We start from the raw sequence: 20749 nt of genomic DNA on the forward strand, positions 1-20749 counted from the left end.
AGCATACAGCTGTTAAAAAGTAATGGAAGGGTAAAGATTTTTTAATAGAAGTAATTTACAAATCTGTTTAACTTTCTGGCACCAGTTGATTTAAAAAAATATATATTTTCAAACGGAGTACCCCTTTCAGCTACAATTGAATGTTTCACCAAAATGTAATAGTACAACCTTTAAAGTTTAGGAAACCAGCTAAGGCTGGGTTCACACTACGATTTGTAACTACGGTTCCCGTATACGGCTGGGAGGAGGGGGGGTGGGGCTTAATCGCGGTGCCCGCACTCAGCCGTATAGGGGAACCGTATTGAATGTATGTCTATGAGCCGACCGGAGTGAAACGCAGCCTCCGGTCGGCTGCTTTTTCGGCCGTATGCGGTTTCTCGACCGCAGGCAAAAACGTGGTCGACCGCGTTTTTGCCTACGGTCGGGAAACCGCATACGGCCGAAAAAGCAGCCGACCGGAGGCTGCGGTTAACTCCAGTCGGCTCAGAAACATGCATTAAATACGGTTCCCCTATACGGCTGAGTGCGGGCGCCGCGATTAAGCCCCGTCCCCCCTCCTCCCAGCCGTATACGGGAACCGTAGTTACAAATCGTAGTGTGAACCCAGCCTAAGGCTATGTTTCCCAAACAGGGTGCCTCCAGCTGTTGCAAGACTACAACTCCCAGCATGCCCGGACAGCCAACAGCTGTCCAGGCATTCTGGGTGTTGTAGTTTTGCAACAGCTGGAGTCACTCTGGTTTGGAAACATTGGGCTACTGTTTATCAGTATTTGTTACCTAGAGTGGATCCACACTACAGAAATGCAAATATTTCTTTTTCTTTGAGTTCATTGCACTCCTAGTAGAAGGTATGGATACAAAATATTGACCCAAGTCAATTAGCCAAGTCTTGTCAATTAGTTTTATTCACTTATTTTTAGTGTGATTTTTTTTACTTTAAAAAAAAAAAAAAAAAAAAAGCTTACAACATGCTTTCACCGCAGCACCACCGCAGGACAAACAAAGTATTACAACGAGTCACACTAAAATCAAAAAGCTATCTGCGTTATGCATGGACATAGCTTAGTAGGAGCTTTTCAGTCTACCGATGATGATGTCAGATACAGAAAAACAAGATAGATTTATGTTGTAATTAACAGTAGGTGCTTAGAATTGGACGACCCCGTAAACAAGGGCTCATCTGAGCCGATTGACCATAAGATCGAATTATGTCCTTTAACTCCTATATTAGTAGTCTCACCAAAATGCGGACCTCCAGATGCTGCAAAACTACAACTCCCAGCATGCCCTGACAGCTGTTGGCTTTCTGGTCATGCCGGAAGTTGTAGCTTTGCAACAGTTACTCCTGGTTTGTACAACGTTTTCTTTAATGCATATCCGTAAGATCCAACAAAAATTATTTTTAATATATCACTCAGTACCTAATCCTGACCATGTACATCACATTGTTATGTGTCTAGCACCTTTATTTATTTTTTTATTAAACTTTTAATTTAGCTCACTAGTCTGAATCCCTCTCAAAAGGAGGGGGCGTGGCCTCACTGTGCAGGTCTCCGCCCCCTCCCTCAGTATGCTCTCTGCTTACATCTCCCCTAGCATTAGCAAAACTACAACTCCCAGCTTGTCCTCACTGACAGTAGCGGGACACAAGCTGACAGTGGGAGGATTTTTCCTGCTCACAGCTGTCAATCAAGGAAGTGTGTCCATGACATAGGTGATGACGCATGGACACAGCAGGACTAGTATGTGTCCAAGCAGGCAGGGGGGGGGGGGGCAGTTGTTTGACTGTCTTTTTCAGTATGAAATACTGAACATTTTCTAATGAAAGCAATTGCAAAACCTATTGGTTATACATGCTTTACAACATATCAAAAGTTTTTGTCTCCGACAGTGCCCATTTAACAGTGGGTGCTTTGAATTGGACAACTCCCTTAAAAAAGCTCATCTGAGCTTATTGACTATAGAATCAAATTGTGCCCCTAAACTCCTATATCAGTGGTCTCCGAAATGTGGACCTCCAGGTGTTGCAAAACTGCAATAAAAAAAAAAATACTGCTGGGTATTGCAGGTTTGCAACATCTGGAGGTCCACATTTTGGAGACCACTGTCCTATTTTGAGGCAAAGTATAAGCAGAAGCCTAACTTGTAGCATCTGGTCCCCGATGCAAAATAGGTTACTGGCCCTGTTTCTGCCATTTGCCATTTATATTACTATTTTCGACTTATAGGCCTGAGGTACTTTGGGGCCCCCTTCAGGTTCCACGATTTTGGTGCGACTGCACCCCCTATAGCCAATAATGATAGCAGATGTTTCTACTTCACAGTATGGAAATAAAGATGACAGTTATAACATAGATCAGTCTTTCCCTACCAGGGTGCCTCCAGCTGTTCCAAACATACAACTCCCAGCATGCCCGGACAGCCTTTGCTGAGAGTTGTAGTTTTGCAACAGCTGGAGGCACCCTGGTTAGGAAACACTGACCTAGATGATGGAGTTTACATTGCTGCCTGTGTTAGGTGGAGTTTCCCTTTTATATAAGTATTTTTCTATTATTTGTAGTAAATATTTTTATGAAGTGAGTGAGGCGAAGAAAACTCACCCTCAGGGGAAACATGTCGAGCAGCTGTGCAGGTGCACAGACCACAGAAGGATCATATTAATGCAATAGCTTATGTGATGGAGGGTGCACTACTATGCTAAGACTTATGGGTAGAGCATCTGACAATGCATAATGTGTGTTCAGACTATGTTCGCTAAGGATAGCCTGCTGCTTATAGAATAGTAAATTGATATGTTATTGATAATGTTATTTTGCATTGATTCCTGGTATAGGTACTTATTTCTGGTGAAAACCTTTAAAGGGGTTATCCAAAAAAAAAAACTTTTTTTTATATATATCAACTGGCTCCAGAAAGTTAAAAAGATTTGTAAATTACTTCTATTAAAAAACCATAATCCTTTCAGTTTTCAGTATAGTGGTCCCTCAAGTTACAATATTAATTGGTTCCAGGATGACCATTGTAAGTTGAAACCATTGTATGTTGAGACCATAACTCTATGGAAACCTGGTAATTGGTTCTGAAGCCACCAAAATGTCATCCGAAAAATAGGAAAAAGTCAGAATTAAAGAAAGATAAGTAGATAACTAATACAGATAAATCATGTTCTTCCATATAAAAGTAAGAAAGAACTACTGGAAGCTGTAAATCACTGTCTATGTCAGTGTTTCTCAACCAGGGTGCCTCCAGCTATTGCAAAACTACAACTCACAGCATGCCCGGACAGCCGTTGGCTGTCCGGGCATGCTGGGAGTTGTAGTTTTGCAACAGCTGGAGGCACCCGGGTTGGGAAACAATGGTTTATGTAGAGGACAGGAGCTTCTTCAGGGTCCTATACAGTACACACAGTGTCCCAAATGGAGCCGCCCTTACTTGGTGTCCAAAGAAGCAGCTAACCCTGGCACAGGTAAGGAGTAGTACAGAACTTGTAGTTCCTCCCTGTACTGTAGGGGGCGCAACCAGACACCAGTCAGTGCATGCACTTCAGTAATAGAGGTGATTTACCAGTAAAATGTCCATTCTGATTGGTCAGTTCTTCCAGTTGTGACACGTTTCGCAGATCTGGACTGTCTGTACATTGTATGTTGAGTCTGATTTCAACTTACGATGGTCCAGAAAAGACCATTGTATGTTGAAACTATTGTATGTTGAGGCCATTGTAAGTTGAGGGATCACTGTACTCATGAGCTGCTGAACTTGAGTTGTTCTTTTCTGTCTGAGGGTAGATTCACACCACGATTTTACTATACAGTTTCAGCATACGGTTTCATAAAAAACGTATGCAACCGTAGAGAAAACCGTGCCCATAGACTTCCCATTCAAAACCGTATGCACCATATTGTATACGGATGTCTCCGTTTTTCAAACCACACGGTTTTTTACTTTTTTTTTTCTGGACAGAAAACCGTGGCCTACCACGGTTTTTGGTCCGGGTGAAAAACCGTATTAAACCGTATATGTTTTTTTTAACATGGGAGTCAATGGGAACTGCACAGAAACGTATGTGCGTACGGTTCCATCCGGTTTTCACCATACGCTTTTTGACTTTCCACATTTTTTTTTCTTGGAATTTCAATCAAACAAGTGAAACTTTATTCATAATGGAGTGAAAAGTTCAAAACTTATATGTTTTTTTTCTTAAAAAACGGATGCAACCGGACATCATTTTTCAAACAGTATACAGATAAAAATTTGTACACAAGTTTTGATACAGTTTAGTCAGGTTTTGAGGAATCCGTTTTTATTTTTAAACAAAAACCTGATACAGGAACCGTATAGCAAAATCGTGGTGTGAACCCACCCTAAAAGTGCTCTCTGATGACACCTGTTTCGGGAACTGTCCAGAGTAGAAGCAAATCCTCATAGCAAACTTCTCCTGCTGTGTGCAGTTCCCAAGACAAGCAGAGATGTCAGCAGAGAGCACTGTTGCCAGACAGAAAAGAACGACTCAACTTCAGAAGCTAATAATTATTGGAAGGATTAAGATTTTTTAATAGAAGTAATTTATGAATCTGTTTATCTTTCTGGAGCCAGTTGATATATATATATATATATATATATATATATATATATATATATATATATATAAAAATATTCTTGGAATACCCCTCTAAGTTCTCTTTTCATTTAGTCTGCATCACTCCATTATAACCACTTGCTCTGGATTCAAACCAATGAAAAATCAGAATGATAAGACATACACTGTGTTTAAACACCGCAAGTGTCATGTGACCACAATGTGAACACAGTCTTAGGTTATATTCACATACAGATCATGCTACCATTACCAGTATCACACTATAGAAAAAATGATATGTGTTTTGGATTTTCCGCAACGGTGGCCACTGTTTTTAATACAGTTTCTTGGGGAAAAAAATTGAGACTCAAATTACAGGAAACCCAAAACAATAACTGCAAACTGAGACCCCATTAATTTGATAGAAATCGACAATAATCTGATTTCAGTTTTTAATCTGAAGTTCTATTATATTCTATGGGAATCCGCACTATAGTCTAAATGCCATGAATTTTTCCAACACAGATTTTGAAAATTCTCGAGCAGAAAAATTTTCATCTGGATCCTAAATACCAGAACAGAATCCTCAGCATATACAAAACTGCATAAGAAACTTGGGGATTTGACAATGTCAGCTACAAAAAGAAAAATATATTAACTTTGTATTTAACAATGGGTGCTTCAAATTGGACGACCCCCTAAAAAAGCTCATCCCAGCTCATTGAGCAAAGGATCAAATGATGCCCCTAAACTCCTACATCAGTGGTCTCACTAAAACGTGGACCTCTGGCCGTTGGCTTTCTGGTCATGCCGGGAGTTGTAGTTTTGCAACAGCTACTCCTGGTTTTTACAAAATTTTATTTAACAATGGCTGCTTTGAATTGGACAACCCCCTACAAAACAATGAAAATCTGCATGAGAAACCTAAGGATTCTGATTTTGCTACCAATTTATGTAAGCAGAAAAATCTGCCATATGATCGCGCCGTTGCTGTAGTTTTTGAAGTTGTAATGCTTGTCTGCTGCACCATCAACGTGTCAATATTACCCAATAAATCGGACCACAATGGTGACTTTAGAAGCATCAAGTAACATTGATTTTAGGTGGAGCCGCCTCCAACTGAAATCAGAATACTGGATTTGGCAAAAGTTTTTGGCATTCTTATATTTGCCTTTTAGATTTTCTTTTGTCCGGTTTCACATTACTCATATTCTTTATTGTGACTTGAAAACATCCAAATTTTATATTAACTAAATATAAAGAATAAATATGTATCCATTAGGTATTCACTTTATAGTAACTCAAAGAGAATCTTCGTGTAGTGAGAGAACAACTTCTTATGCATATGTATCTATACACCTGTCTTAACAACAGTATGCCAGGAATGCCACTGAAAGTGCCACTTGCATCATGAGCTTGCCATGCCCTCTGCCAACAGCTTGCCATATGGCTAACCTTTTTTTTTTACCAGCTTGACAGGTTTTCATTAACTATTGATCCCTATAAGTTGTAGTCTCGGTATAGGAGTAAGGGTCTTGTAGTTTCTTTTCTTTCCTTCCTTCCTTCCTTCCTTTCATCCTTTCTCTTACCTTCGTTCAGTCCTTCCTCCTTTGCTTTCTTCCATTCTCTTTCCTTCGTCCGTTCATTCCTTATTCCCTCTCTTTCTTCCTTTCCTTCCTTCCTTCCTTGCTTTCTTTCTTTCTCCTTTCTTCCTTCCTTTCTTCCTTAATTTCTTCCCCCTTCCTTCTTTTCTTTCTCCTTCCTTCCTTAATTTCTTTCCCCTTCCTTCCTTCCTTCCTTTCTTTCTTTTTTCTCCTTCCTTCCTTAATTTCTCCCCCTTCCTTCTTTTCTTTCTCCTTCCTTCCTTAAATTCTTCCCCATTCCTTCCTTCCTTCCTTCCTTTCTTTCCTTCCTTCCTTCCTTCCTTCCTTTCTTTCTTTTTTTCTCCTTCCTTCCTTTCTCCTTCCTTCCTCCTTTCTTTCTTTCTTTCTCCTTTCTTCCTTTCTTTCTCCTTCCTTCCTTCTTTCATTTCTTCCCCCTTCCTTCTTTTCTTTCTCCTTCCTTCCTTAATTTCTTTCCTTCCTTCCTTTCTTTTTTTCTCCTTCCTTCCTTCCTTCCTTCCTTCCTTTCTTTTTTTCTCCTTCCTTCCTTCCTTCCTTCCTTCCTTTATCCTTCCTTCCTCCTTTCTTTCTTTTTCTTTCATTCCCTGGTCTCCGGTTACTTTCTAAGACTTGCACAATGTAATTTTCACTAGCACATATTGTGGAAACTAACAGGCTGTGGTGTTAGTGTTATCATGTCAGAGTTTCCCAATCCAGCCTTCGTCTGTCCGGGAATGCTGGGAGTTGTAGTTTTGCAACAGCTGGAGGCACACTGGTTGGAAAACACTGGGCTAAGGCCACTTTCACATGGTACTATTTCAGTCAGTATTGTGTATCGGTATTTGTCAGTCAAACCTAGGAGTGGGTCCAAAACACAAATTCTGAGAGATATCGTTTTGCAACAGCTGGAGTCACACTGGATGGGAAAAACTGCATCAAGTACTATGCACACAATGCATGTGTGTATAATAAGAAAACATATGGAGATGTATACATGTATACTAACACATCCCTGTGTATAAAGACATACTGTGGCTTCCTTTATGCTTCCTACCTGCTCTAGTAGTCTGTTTTATGTACTTTTACATAGGACTGTAGGCAACGGACGGCAGAGATTAATGACAATTTCAGCTCTGCTACCTATGCACTTTCTTTGTATTAATAAATGTTGGTGCTAGCAGGACTTGTTTCATAATACGGTATGGTTTGTAATGTAATGTGTGGTCACTATGCAAGTCCTAGCTCACTGTGAAAGTATAATAACACAACATCATACAAAGGGTGATGTTATTAGGAAGATACCTAAACACAGTGTTTCCCAACATGTGTGCCTCCAGCTGTTGCACAACCACAACTCCCAGCATGCCCGGACAGCCGAAGGCTGTCCGGGCATGCTGGGAGTTGTGGTTTTGCAACAGCAGGAGGCACCCTGGTTAGGAAACCCTGCCATAAGAGAAAAATTTCAGCTCTGCTACATCTGGATATAATGAAGTGTTGGACTTATTTCATTGTTCGTAGAGCATCATAAACTTCCAAGGTGTTGTATATGTAAATAAGTTAATTCATAGCGTGTGAACGTTCCCATCTGACTGGACCCTTCAGAAATATTTGGATAAATTGCCCCCCACCAGTGCTTTACCCCTCTATAAGTAACAGCCGCCTTCCATTCCTATACATCAATTAAACGAGAAAGCCTTATTCACACTTCGGTAAAATAACTCCACACTTGTGAACCGCGTTGACATCATCCAGCTGTGCAGTGGCATGCACGCCAGGGTGGCGACAGAACACATTTGGAGATACAGGTGCTATAGGGGCGCCTGGCATCCATCCAGTTCACACACTTTTCGACACTTTTCCAAAGTGACTACCCTGACAGCCTGAACTTCAGTCCTCTTTAATATTCATCACCAGTGTCTTCCCATTACACTTCAACTCAAAGCAACACAACAAATATTCGACAAGTTTACGAAACCAAGTAAAGTCTCCGGACGTGGGTTGTCTGTTGTTATCTTAGCACCAACTTCAGAATCGCTAGACAGTCTTCGATGTCGTCTTCCAACAATCAAAATGACTCAAAATAAGAATTGATACAATCGAAGAATGTTCGGACTGAATCTTAACTTTGCCCAAAAGTATCTTCCACCGAAACATTGTAACACAACACAACATTCCATTAATTCCTTATAGAAGCCATTAAGAAGGGTATAGGACGGTAGTAGACAATGCTCTTGATGGAGAGCTTGGACTATGCTTGGGGCAGGTTATAGGATCAATGGGGAATCTATATGACGGTCTATAGGGAAAGGTTGGATGGACTTACCTCTGTACGAGACTGCAGCCTCTTGTTCAGCTCATATATGCGATACTCGGGCTGCACCATGTACGGAGTATGCCTTCTGTAGAAAGGACCAAAGGGAGAAGAATAGAAAGGGTCATGCTGAGTGCTGGACATATTCTTTTTTGCTTCCAGAGAATCAGAGTAGCAACAGCATCCATATAGAGCTCATGGGCTGCGTGTTCTCCCCAGCATAAACTAGCAGAATGCAAACACAGATCACACTGCCTGGGAACTGCTTGTAAAGCCCTCTATGGCAAGACACAGAGAGAAAGAGAGGGAGAGATTGGAGAGAGAGAGCGAGAGAGGGAGAGCACCAGAGCGAGAGAGGCTGGATAGCTTCAGGCTACACTGCCTGTTTTTAAAGAAGCAGTATGCCAATAGGGTCACTTCCTGTCCACACAGTGGGCCGCCTCACATACACCAGGCAAGAATTTGTTTTCATTCCATCCGGCAAAGTCCCATAGGGAACCCTGAGACTTTTTCTGCTGTGCATCCATCCTATTTCTTTAGATTCTGCCTCATTTTTATTCATTCTATGTAAGTGTGTTATTTATTATTAATAAAAAGCTTGGTACGGCTATTAGAATGTGAGGGTAGGGGGTGCAACCAATAGCTAAGAGATGGAGAGAGCAAAAATAAAAGCCAAAAAAAGAGTAAAACCCAAATGAGGAATTATTATTGCAGGGCTAAGAAATGTGCTATATTATTGGAAAGTTTCAAATTATCTATCAACCTATATTTCTATCTATCTTTCATCTATATATTTCATATCATTCTTTGCATCAATATCTATCTTGCATATCTATCTATCTCATATCTATATATCTATCTATCTCATATCTATCTATCGCATAGCTATCTATCCATCTATCGCATATCTATCTATCGCATATCTATCTATCTATCGCATATCTATCTATCTCATATCTATATATCTATCTATCTCATATCTATCTATCGCATAGCTATCTATCCATCTATCGCATATCTATTTATCGCATATCTATCTATCGCATATCTATCTATCTGTCTCATATATATATATATATATATATTTTTTTTATCTATCTAGTGATCATCTCAAGTATCTATCTAAGATCCCAAACAAAGCATGCTTGAGAAAGACGGCGAGAGGCCGTTCAAACGTCGCATCCACTGCTGACCATGGATGAATAAACACTATATTTGTTTTATACTTGGAGTGCCACTGGTATTCTCTGTTTGGGATCTTGGATGTCTATACTTGGTCTGCGACTGGGACCAAGTCACTATCCACAAGCACCAGCTACCTTCATTAACTGAAATTATTGTACTGCTTCTTCCATTTGTTCCCATCTATCTATCTATATATCTATCTCACATCTATTCTCTATCTATCTATCTATCTCATATCTATCTATCTATCTCATATCTATCTAATTCTATCTATCTCATATCTATCTAAATCTATCTATCTATCTAACACAAACAAGGATAAGTTAGCCAGCACTACTGATCCCAAACTACTATATGGACCTGGCATACAGGTGCCGGCTGCTAGGCTAAATATACAGCAACAGGAGAATACAGCAGCACACTGCTAGCACAAAGGTACAGATAAAACATGAAATGCTATACAGCTATAGTGTAAAAAATGAAAAAGTGAGGTACTTAGCTCACAATTTGGAGGCCAAATAGCTTGGACCATCCCACCACGGTAAGGTGACCTCATCGGGACGGACCCTACACTGTGAATATGCCTCTGCGTAATCAGTTAAACAGGCATTGCAAGGTCTGCGACGTCCTAGCTCCTTATACACACCTAATAGAGGTGGGTGGGGTGCAAGAGCCAACATGGAGGTAGCCACTCCCCCGTATGTATAACAAACATATATATAGCCTAGCAGCGTGCACCTGTATGCCAGGTCCATATAGTAGTTTGGGATCAGTAGTGCTGGCTAACTTATCCTTGTTTGTGTTATACATACGGGGGAGTGGCTACCTCCATGTTGGCTCTTGCACCACACCCACCTCTATTAGGTGTGTATAAGGTGCTAGGATGTCGCAGACCTTGCAATGCCTGTTTAACTGATTACAAAGAGGCATATTCACAGTGTAGGGTCCGTCCCGATTTGGCCGCCAAATTGTGAGCTAAGTACCTCACTTTTAAATTTTTTAAATTTTTTGCACTATAGCTGTATAGCATTTCATGATTTATCTGCATTTTTGTGCTAGCAGTGTGCTGCTGTATTCTCCTGTTGCATCTATCTATCTATCTATCTATCTATCTCTCTCATCTATCTATCTATCTATCTATCTCATATCTATCTATCTATCTCATATCTATCTATCTATCTATCTATATCTATCTCTCTCTCATATCTATCTATCCATCTCATATCTATCTATCTCATATCTATCTATCCATCTATCTCATATCTATCTCTCTCTCTCTCATATCTATCAATCTCTCTCATATCTATCTATCCATCTCATATCTATCTATCTATCTATAAAAAACAAAAAGATGCAGCACACCACAGCTTGAAAATCACGGTGCAAGGTTTATTCCATAGTGTATTCCAATAGACAACGTTTCACCAGCCTCACGCTGGCTTTTTCAAGCCAGCGTGAGGCTGGTGAACGTTGTCTATTGGAATACACTATGGAATAAACCTTGCACCGTGATTTTCAAGCTGTGGTGTGCTGCATCTATTTGTTTTTTATGGATTAAAGAATCGGCGACCAAGGCTCCAAGTATGCTTGCACCCCGTTCAAAATTACCTATTTATCTTGATGTGCTGTTCATATTTGGACTTTTTCTATCTATCTATCTCTCTCATAGCTATCTAAATCTATCTATCTCATATCTATCTATCTATCTCATATCTATTTATCTCATATCTATCTATCTATCTATCTATCTAATATCTATCTATCTATCCATCTATCTATCTATCTATCTCATATCTATCTGTCATATCTATCTATCTATCTCATATCTATCTAAATATATCTATCTATCTATCTATCTCATATCTATCTATCCATCTCATATCTATCTGATATCTATCTATCTGATATCTATCTATCTCATATCTATCTAAATCTATCTATATATCTCACATCTATCTATCTATTTATCTATCTATCTATCTATCTATCTATCTATCTATCTATCTATCTATCTCATATCTATCTATCTATCTATCTATCTCATAACTATCTATCTATCTATCTATCTATCTCATATCTATCTATCTATCTCATATCTATCTATCTATCTATCTATCTATCTCATAGCTATCTCATATCTATCTATCTCATATCTATCTAAATCTATCTATCTATCTCATATCTATCTATCTATTCATCTATCTATCTATCTATCTATCTATCTATCTATCTATCTAATATCTATCTATCTATCTCATAACTATCTATCTATCTCATATCTATCTATCTATCTATCTATCTCATATCTATCTATCTATCTATCTCATATCTATCTCATATCTATCGATCTATCTATCTATCGTATCTAACTATGGGTGGCTTGATAATGGCGGCGAAAGGCAGCAGAAACGTTGCTCTCCTGATTTTTGCACTGGAATAATGGAATAAATACACCTTTTTTATCACAATTTTTGTGTGCTGCTACTTTCTGGACTACTATCTATCTCATATCTATGTATCTATCTCATATCTATCTATGTCATATCTATCTATCTATCTGATATCTATCTATCCATCTCATATCTATCTAATATCTATCTATCTCATATGTATCTAAATATATCTATCTATCTATCTATCTCATATCTATCTATCTATCTATCTAAATATGTCTATCTATCTGATATCTATCTATCCATCTCATATCTATCTAATATCTATCTATCTATCTCATATGTATCTAAATATATCTATCTATCTCATATCTATCTATCTATCTATTTATCTATCTATCTATCTCATATCTATCTAAATCTATCTATCTATCTCATATCTATCTATCTATCTATCTCATATCTATCTAACTATGGGGGGCTTGATAATGGTGGCGAAAGGCCGCAGAAACGTTGCTCTTCTGATTTTTGCACTGGAATAATGGAATAAATACACCTTTTTTATCACAATTTTTGTGTGCTGCTACTTTCTGGACTACTATCTATCTATCTGTCTATCTCATATCTATTTATCTATCTATCTATCTATCTATCTATCTATCTATCTATCCATCTATCTCATATCTATCTAATATCTATCTATCCATCTCATATCTATCTATCTCATATCTATCTCATATTTATCTATCTATCTATCTCATATCTATCTATCTATTTATCTATCTATCTATCTCATATCTATCTATCTATCTCATATCTATCTATCTATCTATCTATCTATCTATCTATCTATCTCATATCTATCTACAATGGACTGATGGGGATCACATGGTAAGCATTCCATCACTTTTCATACAGTATATAAGTATCAGAATGCATCTGGAGCAGTGAATTCGTTTACATTATACATCTTTGAGGAGGCTCAGCGATGCAGTTGCACCCATCTGTTTATTTAGAGATGCCCATTTTTATAAGGATTTGATCTTTAAAGGGGTTCTGTGAGATTAGAAAATGTTCCCCATGGGCTGTGTCTGGTATTGCAGTTCATACCCATTAATAGAGATGTTGCGAATTGTTCGCCGGCGAACAGTTCCCGGCGAACTTAGCATGTTCGCATCGCCGGGCGAACATATGTGAAGTTCGATTCGCCCCCCCTATACTTCAACTTTGCTGCAAACTTTGACCCTGTGAGTCAGAGTCAGCAGACACATTACAGCCAATCAGCAGCAGTCCCTCCCTTCCAGACCCTCCTACCTCTTGCACGGACGCCATTTTACCTTCATTCAGCATGCTGCAGGCTTAGAAAGTGGAGCGACAGAGAAGCTGCTCCTGCTGTAATAGGGAAAGTGATAGCTAGGTTGCTGCTAGGTGGTGTATTCAGGGTCCACTTTACTCCTAAAGCACTAGTCTAACATCTGCTTTAAGGACAGCACCCAAAAAAGCCCACTTTAGGGCTCAAATATCAGTCCGTGTGTCTTGCAACAGCTGGAGGCACCCCGGTTGGGAGGGAACCGCTGGTTAAAAGGGGTACTCCAGTGTAAAACTTAATTTCCTTCAAGCAACTGACTACAGTATTAAAAGAGCTATAAGTTCAGTCCGTGTGTCTTGCAACTGCTGGAGGCACCCTGGTTGGGAGGGAACCGCTGGTTAAAAGGGGTACTCCGGTGTAAAACTTAATTTCCTTCAAGCAACTAACTACAGTATTAAAAGAGTTATAAGTTCAGTCCGTGTGTCTTGCAACTGCTGGAGGCACCCTGGTTGGGGACCTCTGCTTAAAAGGGGAACTCCGCTGGCAACATTTTTTGCTCATTGTCACACTAGTGCAAATCACATTTGGTGTGACAGTTGCTCAAATAAAAAAAATGAAAAATACCTTTTTTGGCTGTGAAATAAAACCAGTGCTACCTAAAGGGGGGCTCTATGTGCTGCCTAATATGGGGGAATCTATGTGCTGCCTAAACGGGGGATCTAAATATGTGCTGCCTAAAGGGGGCTCTATGTGCTGCCTAAAGGGAGGCTCTAACTATGTGCTGCCTAAAGGGGGGAATCTATGTGCTGCCTAAAGGGGGGCTCTAACTATGTGCTGCCTAATATGGGGGAATCCATGTGCTGCCTAAAGGGGGGCTCTATGTGCTGCCTAAAGGGGGGCTCTAACTATGTGCTGCCTAACATGGGGGAATTTATGTGCTGCCTAAAGGGGGGATCTAACTATGTGATGCCTAAAGGTGGCTCTATGTGCTGCCTAAAGGGAGGCTCTAACTATGTGCCGCCTAAAGGGGGGCTCTATGTGCTGCCTAAAGGGGGGCTCTAACTATGTGCTGCCTAACATGGGGGAATCTATGTGCTGCCTAAAGGGGGGATCTAACTATGTGCTGCCTAAAGGGGGCTCTATGTGCTGCCTAAAGGGAGTCTCTAACTATGTGCTGCCTAAAGGGGGGCTTTATGTGCTGCCTAAAGGGGGGCTCTATGTGCTGCCTAAAGGGGGGCTCTAACTATGTGCTGCCTAACACGGGGGAATCTATGTGCTACCTAAAGGGGGGATCTAACTATGTGATGCCTAAAGGGGGATCTAACTATGTGCTGCCTAAAGGGGGCTCTATGTGCTGCCTAAAGGGGGGCTCTACCTATGTGCTGCCAAAAGGGGGGCTCTAACTATGTGCTGCCTAATATGGGGGAATCTATTTGCTGCCTAAGGGGGGGATCTAACTATGTGATGCCTAAAGGGAGGCTCTATGTGCTGCCTAAAGGGGGGCTCTAACTATGTGCGGTCTAATATGGGGGAATCTATGTGCTGCCTAAACGGGGATCTAAATATGTGCTGCCTAAAGGGAGGCTCTAACTATGTGCTGCCTAAAGGGGGGAATCTATGTACTGCCTAAACAGGGGGTCTAACTATGTGCTGCCTAATATGGGGGAATCCATGGGCTGCCTAAAGGGGGGCTCTATGTGCTGCCTAAAGAGGGGCTCTAACTATGTGCTGCCTAACATGGGTGAATCTATGTGCTGCCTAAAGGGGGGATCTAACTATGTGATGCCTAAAGGGGGGATCTAACTATGTGCTGCCTAAAGGGGGCTCTATGCGCTGCCTAAAGGGAGGCTCTAACTATGTGCCGCCTAAAGGGGGGCTCTATGTGCTGCCTAAAGGGGGGCCCTATGTGCTGCCTAAAGGGGGGCTCTAACTATGTGCTGCCTAACATGGGGGAATCTATGTGCTGCCTAAAGGGGGGATCTAACTATTTGCTGCCTAAAGGGGGCTCTATGTGCTGCCTAAAGGGAGGCTCTAACTATGTGCTGCCTAAAGGGGGGCTCTATGTGCTGCCTAAAGGGGGGCTCTAACTATGTGCTGCCTAACACGGGGGAATCTATGTGCTGCCTAAAGGGGGGATCTAACTATGTGATGCCTAAAGGGGGGATCTAACTATGTGCTGCCTAAAGGGGGCTCTATGTGCCGCCTAAAGGGGGGCTCTACCTATGTGCTGCCAAAAGGGGGGCTCTAACTATGTGCTGCCTAATATGGGGGAATCTATTTGCTGCCTAAAGGGGGGATCTAACTATGTGATGCCTAAAGGGAGGCTCTATGTGCTGCCTAAAGGGGGCTAAAGCACATTATTCCAAAGAGTTTAGGAATAATAGGTGATTTATGCCCTTTATGGATTAAAACCAGACTCTGCATCAACTATGTAATTTTCCATGGTAGTTTTGGCCATGGATCCCACTCCAGCACGCCACAGTCCAGGTATTAGTCCCCTTGAAACAACTTTTAAATCACTATTGTGGCCAAAAAGAGTCCTTGTGGGTTTTAAAATTCGCCTGCCCATTGAACTCAATGGCGGTTCTCTTGCGGAAGTTCGCGTTCGCCGTTCGCGAACCGAAAATTTTATGTTCGCAACATCACTACCCATTAATTTGAACAAAGCTGAGCTGCAGTAGCACACACAACCCAAGGAAAAGTATGGTGCTGTTTGTGGAAGAAAATGGTTATATTTTTGTTATAATTCCAGACAATCCCCTTACAATACCTCTTTACAAAGGACAAACCCATGAAATATTCAGCTCTCCTACACCTGTTCTCTAGTGGGTATGCAGATTGTACAATGTACAGTCATTTCACAAAGTATTATTAAGAGTGTCAGTATTCTTATTTTATTTACACATAATACAATTCTGATAATTTTGTATTGGTTAATAGTGATGTGCGGCAGGGGCCATATTCGAATTTGCGATATTTTGCGAAGTTCGCATATTTGCTACGTTCGTTCCCTTTTTTTCCATGCGAAAATTCATAATGAAATTTGCATAGTGTGCATGCGTGATTATATCTTTCACCTAAAAGAAGGGAGGGATCAGTGCTGATATTAGCAAATATTTGCATATTCGCACTCCACGCCGACTCAAACATTAAACAATATTGGAGCCTTCTTTGGACCACAAGCTGGAAGCAGGGAGGGATGATCACTTTTTATTTACAGAGTACACATAATTGTTGTGATGTGTACTGTGAAGAAAAAAAAAACTATAAAAATGTGAATATTCGTCATTACGAATATGTACAGTGGGGATCAAAAGTTTTCCAGTTCTTTGAGATTTCTGGGCTGTCTGTCACGCACTGCTCTTTTAAGGTCTATCCATAGATTTTCAATTATGTGGAGGTCAGGAGATTGTGAAGGCCATGGCAAAACCTCCAGTTTATGCCTCTTGATGTAATCCCCCGTGGATTTCGAGGTGTGTTTAGGATCATTATCCATTTGTAGAAGTCATCCTCTCTTTAACTTCAGCTTTTTCACAGATGGCATCAAGTTAGCATCCAAAATTTGCTGAAATTTTGTTGAATCAATTTTTCCTTCTACTCGTGAGATGTTCCCTGTGCCACTGGCTACAATACAACCCCAAAGCATGATTGATCTACCCCCATGCTTAACAGTTGGACAGAGGTTCTTTTCATTAAATTCTGTTCCCTCCTTCTCCAAACGTACCTTTGCTCGTTCCGGACAAAAAGTAAAATTTTAACCTCATCAGTTCACAGAACTTGTTTCCAAAATGCATCAGGCTTGTCTATATGTTCATTTGCAAAGTTCAAACGCTGATATTTGTGGTGAGGACGTAGACGAGGTTTTCTTCTGATGACTCTTCCATGAAGACCATATTTGTACAAGTATCTCTTTATAGTGGAATCATGTACCACAACTCCAGTGTCTGCCAGATCTTTCTGGAGGGATTGTGCAGTCAAACGTGGGTTCTAAATTGTTTTTCTCACAATCCTGCGAGCTGTTCTGTCTGATATTTTTCTTGGTCTTCCAGATCTTGCTTTAACTTCCACTGTTCCTGATGACTGCCTTTTCTTAATTACATTCCGAACGGAGGATATTGACACCTGAAAACATTTTGCTATCTTCTTATAGCCTTCTCCAGATTTGTGAGCATCAACTATTTTCAGTTTCAGATTTCTAGACAACTGCTTAGAAGAACCCATGGTGCTGATTGTTGGGGCAAGGTCAGATGAGTCTGGGCATTTAAAACCTTTGAGATTGAATCACCTGGTCTTCCCAGATGATGATTGAGAACAATCCATGACACTGGCAGGTCTCAGCTTTGCAAAGGGGGCAGTGCATGCTATAAATTCTGCAGGGTGCCCAACTTTTGCAGATGCCATTTTTTTGTTTTCTGTTATTTTGAAAGTGTAAAATGATGGAAATAAAATCTAACTTTTGTTGACATATTATAAGAATGTCTAATCTGTAATTTGATGCCTTTTGGAGATTTTTCCAACTTTCCTTGGCTACTTTATGCAAATTAATACAAATTTTTACCTGGGGTGCCCAAACTTGATCCCCACTGTAGCGCTATATTCTAAATAATCACAAAATCCCGAAGTGCTGATATTCGCGATAAAATTCGCATTTCGAATATTCACGCTCAACACTATTGGTTAATGATAACATTTAGAATATTCACACACTTGTTCTCAGTTTAAGAGAAAAACACAGACGTATAATTTACTGGACTACCAAGGAGTTTCCCCTCCTATTCAGTGTAACAATAGTACCCTGAGTAAACTTATGCCCTGTACAGATGACTTATACTGCTCAGACGTTCCTATTAGATCCATTATTTTAATACATCTGCTGGAACAGTGTTTCCCAACCAGGGTGCCTCCAGCTGTTGCAAAACTACAACTCCCAGCATGTCCGGACAGCCTTCGGCTGTCCGGGCATGTTGGGAGTTGTAGTTTTGCAACAGCTGGAGGCACCCTGGTTGGGAAACACAGGGCTGGAGAATGCAGAGGTTTAGCTGTAGTTCATATATGCTGAATCTCTGTCCATGGTAGGATTAATTTCTCTATAATATGTACTGTATGTACAATGCTATTACTGCTCCTACGCTACCACATATTATGTCATGTGCTCCTGCATGTTCCTTATTTGTTGGTCCAAGCAGAAGGGGCAGATAAACACCAAGGGGGTCATTTCTCATCCCTACTTCAATCCACAGGCTCCATTGCCAGCACACTGGTTTGCTGAGATCTTTGCCAGTTGTGAGCTAAGGGTGCATTCACACCACATTTTTTGCAATACAGTTCCCGTATCAGTTTTTTTTTATGAAAACGGATTCCTCATTTGAAAAATTATGTCTGGTTGCATCCGTTTTTAACTTTTAATTCCATTATGAATAAAGTTTCACTTGTTTGATTGAAATTCCACATACGGTTCTTTACGGTTCCCATTGACTCCCATGTAAAAAAAAAAAACGTGTACAGTTTAATACGGGTTTTCACCCCTACCAAAAACCGTGATAGGCTACGGTTTTGGGTACGGGGAAAAAAAACTGAAAAAACCATACAAGATGCAAAACGGATGCATCCTTTGGCATACGGTTTTAATGGAGAGTCAATGCATGCGGTTTTCAATATGGTTCCATGTGGTTTTCACATTGAAAATGCATACGGGAACTGTATTGCAAAAAGGTGGTGTGAATTTGTGGTGAGCTTGGGGGATGTAGAGTGAACAGGGGTGATGCAGAGTAGTGTTGCAGGGTTAAGCATTAACCCTTGATTGTCGTGACACCAGGGTGCGGGCTTCTTCTAGATATATATGTCCTACCGCCACCCGTCCCAAGAACGATAGGGAGGAATAAAGGATTGTCTACAGCCGGAATTGTAATAAACTTGAAATAACTTTACTGCAGATTTTATGCAGGATGAATAACAAACAGTCTTTACAGAGGACCGGGACTTAGGATCCTCACAGGTTGGCTGGGACTTTGTAGTAAATAAGCTTTGATTGTTTTTGTACGCTGTTCCACTGAATTTAGGGGTATGCTTAGGTTCAGTAGTCACGCAGGATTGATGAGATTTGAGCTGGATTAACTCACGGTTTAACAAGGTGCTGAAGTGGAAGGCTTCAGTCCTAGATTGTCTTGTCACTGTTATAACAGATCTGCTTACTTTGAGATCCCAAGGGAAAGAGCTGTTGCTTGCTTTGCAACCAGGAACTAAGAGAGCGATTATTGGATACAGCGCCCTTATATACAGAAAGGGCAGGATCAAAGCTTATTGGTCCCGAAACCTGTCAATCCTAGCACAAAGCATTATGGTTACATCATATGACCTAATCACATGACCCAAAGGTACTTAAACCTTAGCATAACACAATTATTAGTGATCACATGACCCAAGGTCCTGTACATTAATTACACTATATATCAGATATATTAAATATATACATTTTTAATGACATTAGGAGGTGACTAGGGGTTAATTCACCAAGAAAGCCCTACCAGCATGGAGGAACTCTGACTGTGGGGACTTACGACAAAGGTACGGGACCAAGTCCAGTACCGGGACACCACAAATGCACCTTAACTGAGATTTCAACAACGGTTTACGCTGGTTAAATGTGGTAAGCAGGGCTTCGTCCGAAACCTTGTCTCTTCACGCTAGGCCATGCCCCTTGTACAAGCCATGGTAAACATAGTAAATAATCCCACATCTGCCGCTTGCACAGAAATTGTGCAATTATTTCCCGTTTTCACCAATCGGAAAAATAATTGCACATAATAAATTGCACATTTTTGTGTAGTCCTCCTGTTGTTTGTGTTGGGGGTCAGTTTTACAGGTCAGGGTTTTAATTTGGGATGTTTTCAGGGCCAGTGGAGTCTAGAATTAGAGTCAGTGTTTAGGAACAGATATAAAATGATTCAGTAAAAGCTTTTTATGATCAGTTTTCTAGTTTTTTTCTGTCCATCACCCATATGCGTCTGTTCCTGGTTGCTGTTTTTATCATCTGTTTGTGCAATTATCCATCTCATTATCATCCTAAGAAGATTTTCTATTGTTCTTTTTTGTTATCCGCTTGTATGCCTCTTTTTTACTACTGTCTGCTTGTCATACAGTTTGGCCCTACTGCAAGTCCTGAGGGTATATGAGTAGTGGAAGCCACATTCACGGCTCAGGATTGCTGGTACAGTCCAGTACTGCCATCCTCCAACCAGCTGGTGTTGTTAGACTTGCGTCATGATGTCTGTTTATTAGGGAACCATGACTGCAGTATCCATGAAATATATAAAGTACTACACAAGAGGGGTATTAGGTTATCAGTATGTGATCTACCTATCCACATCCATTGCA

General features: G+C 40.6%; 1 protein-coding gene across 4 annotated transcripts in view; it reads right to left on the reverse strand.

The window, feature by feature from the left end:
• LDB2 (LIM domain binding 2) overlaps positions 1-8869 on the reverse strand; it is a 403146-nt gene extending 394277 nt beyond the window's left edge. For 2 of the 4 annotated variants that reach the window (XM_056555195.1, XM_056555196.1), the window contains exon 1: positions 8501-8867. In XM_056555195.1, coding sequence (XP_056411170.1) covers positions 8501-8632 — 132 coding nt within the window. In that variant the 5' untranslated portion in view covers positions 8633-8867. Of the gene's footprint in view, positions 1-8500 lie in introns of all 4 variants that reach the window. The other 2 variants (XM_056555194.1, XM_056555207.1) reach the window with 2 other exon arrangements.
• Between the last annotated feature and the right edge of the window lie 11880 nt (positions 8870-20749).

Source organism: Hyla sarda, chromosome 1 (genome assembly GCF_029499605.1).
Source record: "Hyla sarda isolate aHylSar1 chromosome 1, aHylSar1.hap1, whole genome shotgun sequence".
Taxonomy (NCBI): domain Eukaryota; kingdom Metazoa; phylum Chordata; class Amphibia; order Anura; family Hylidae; genus Hyla; species Hyla sarda.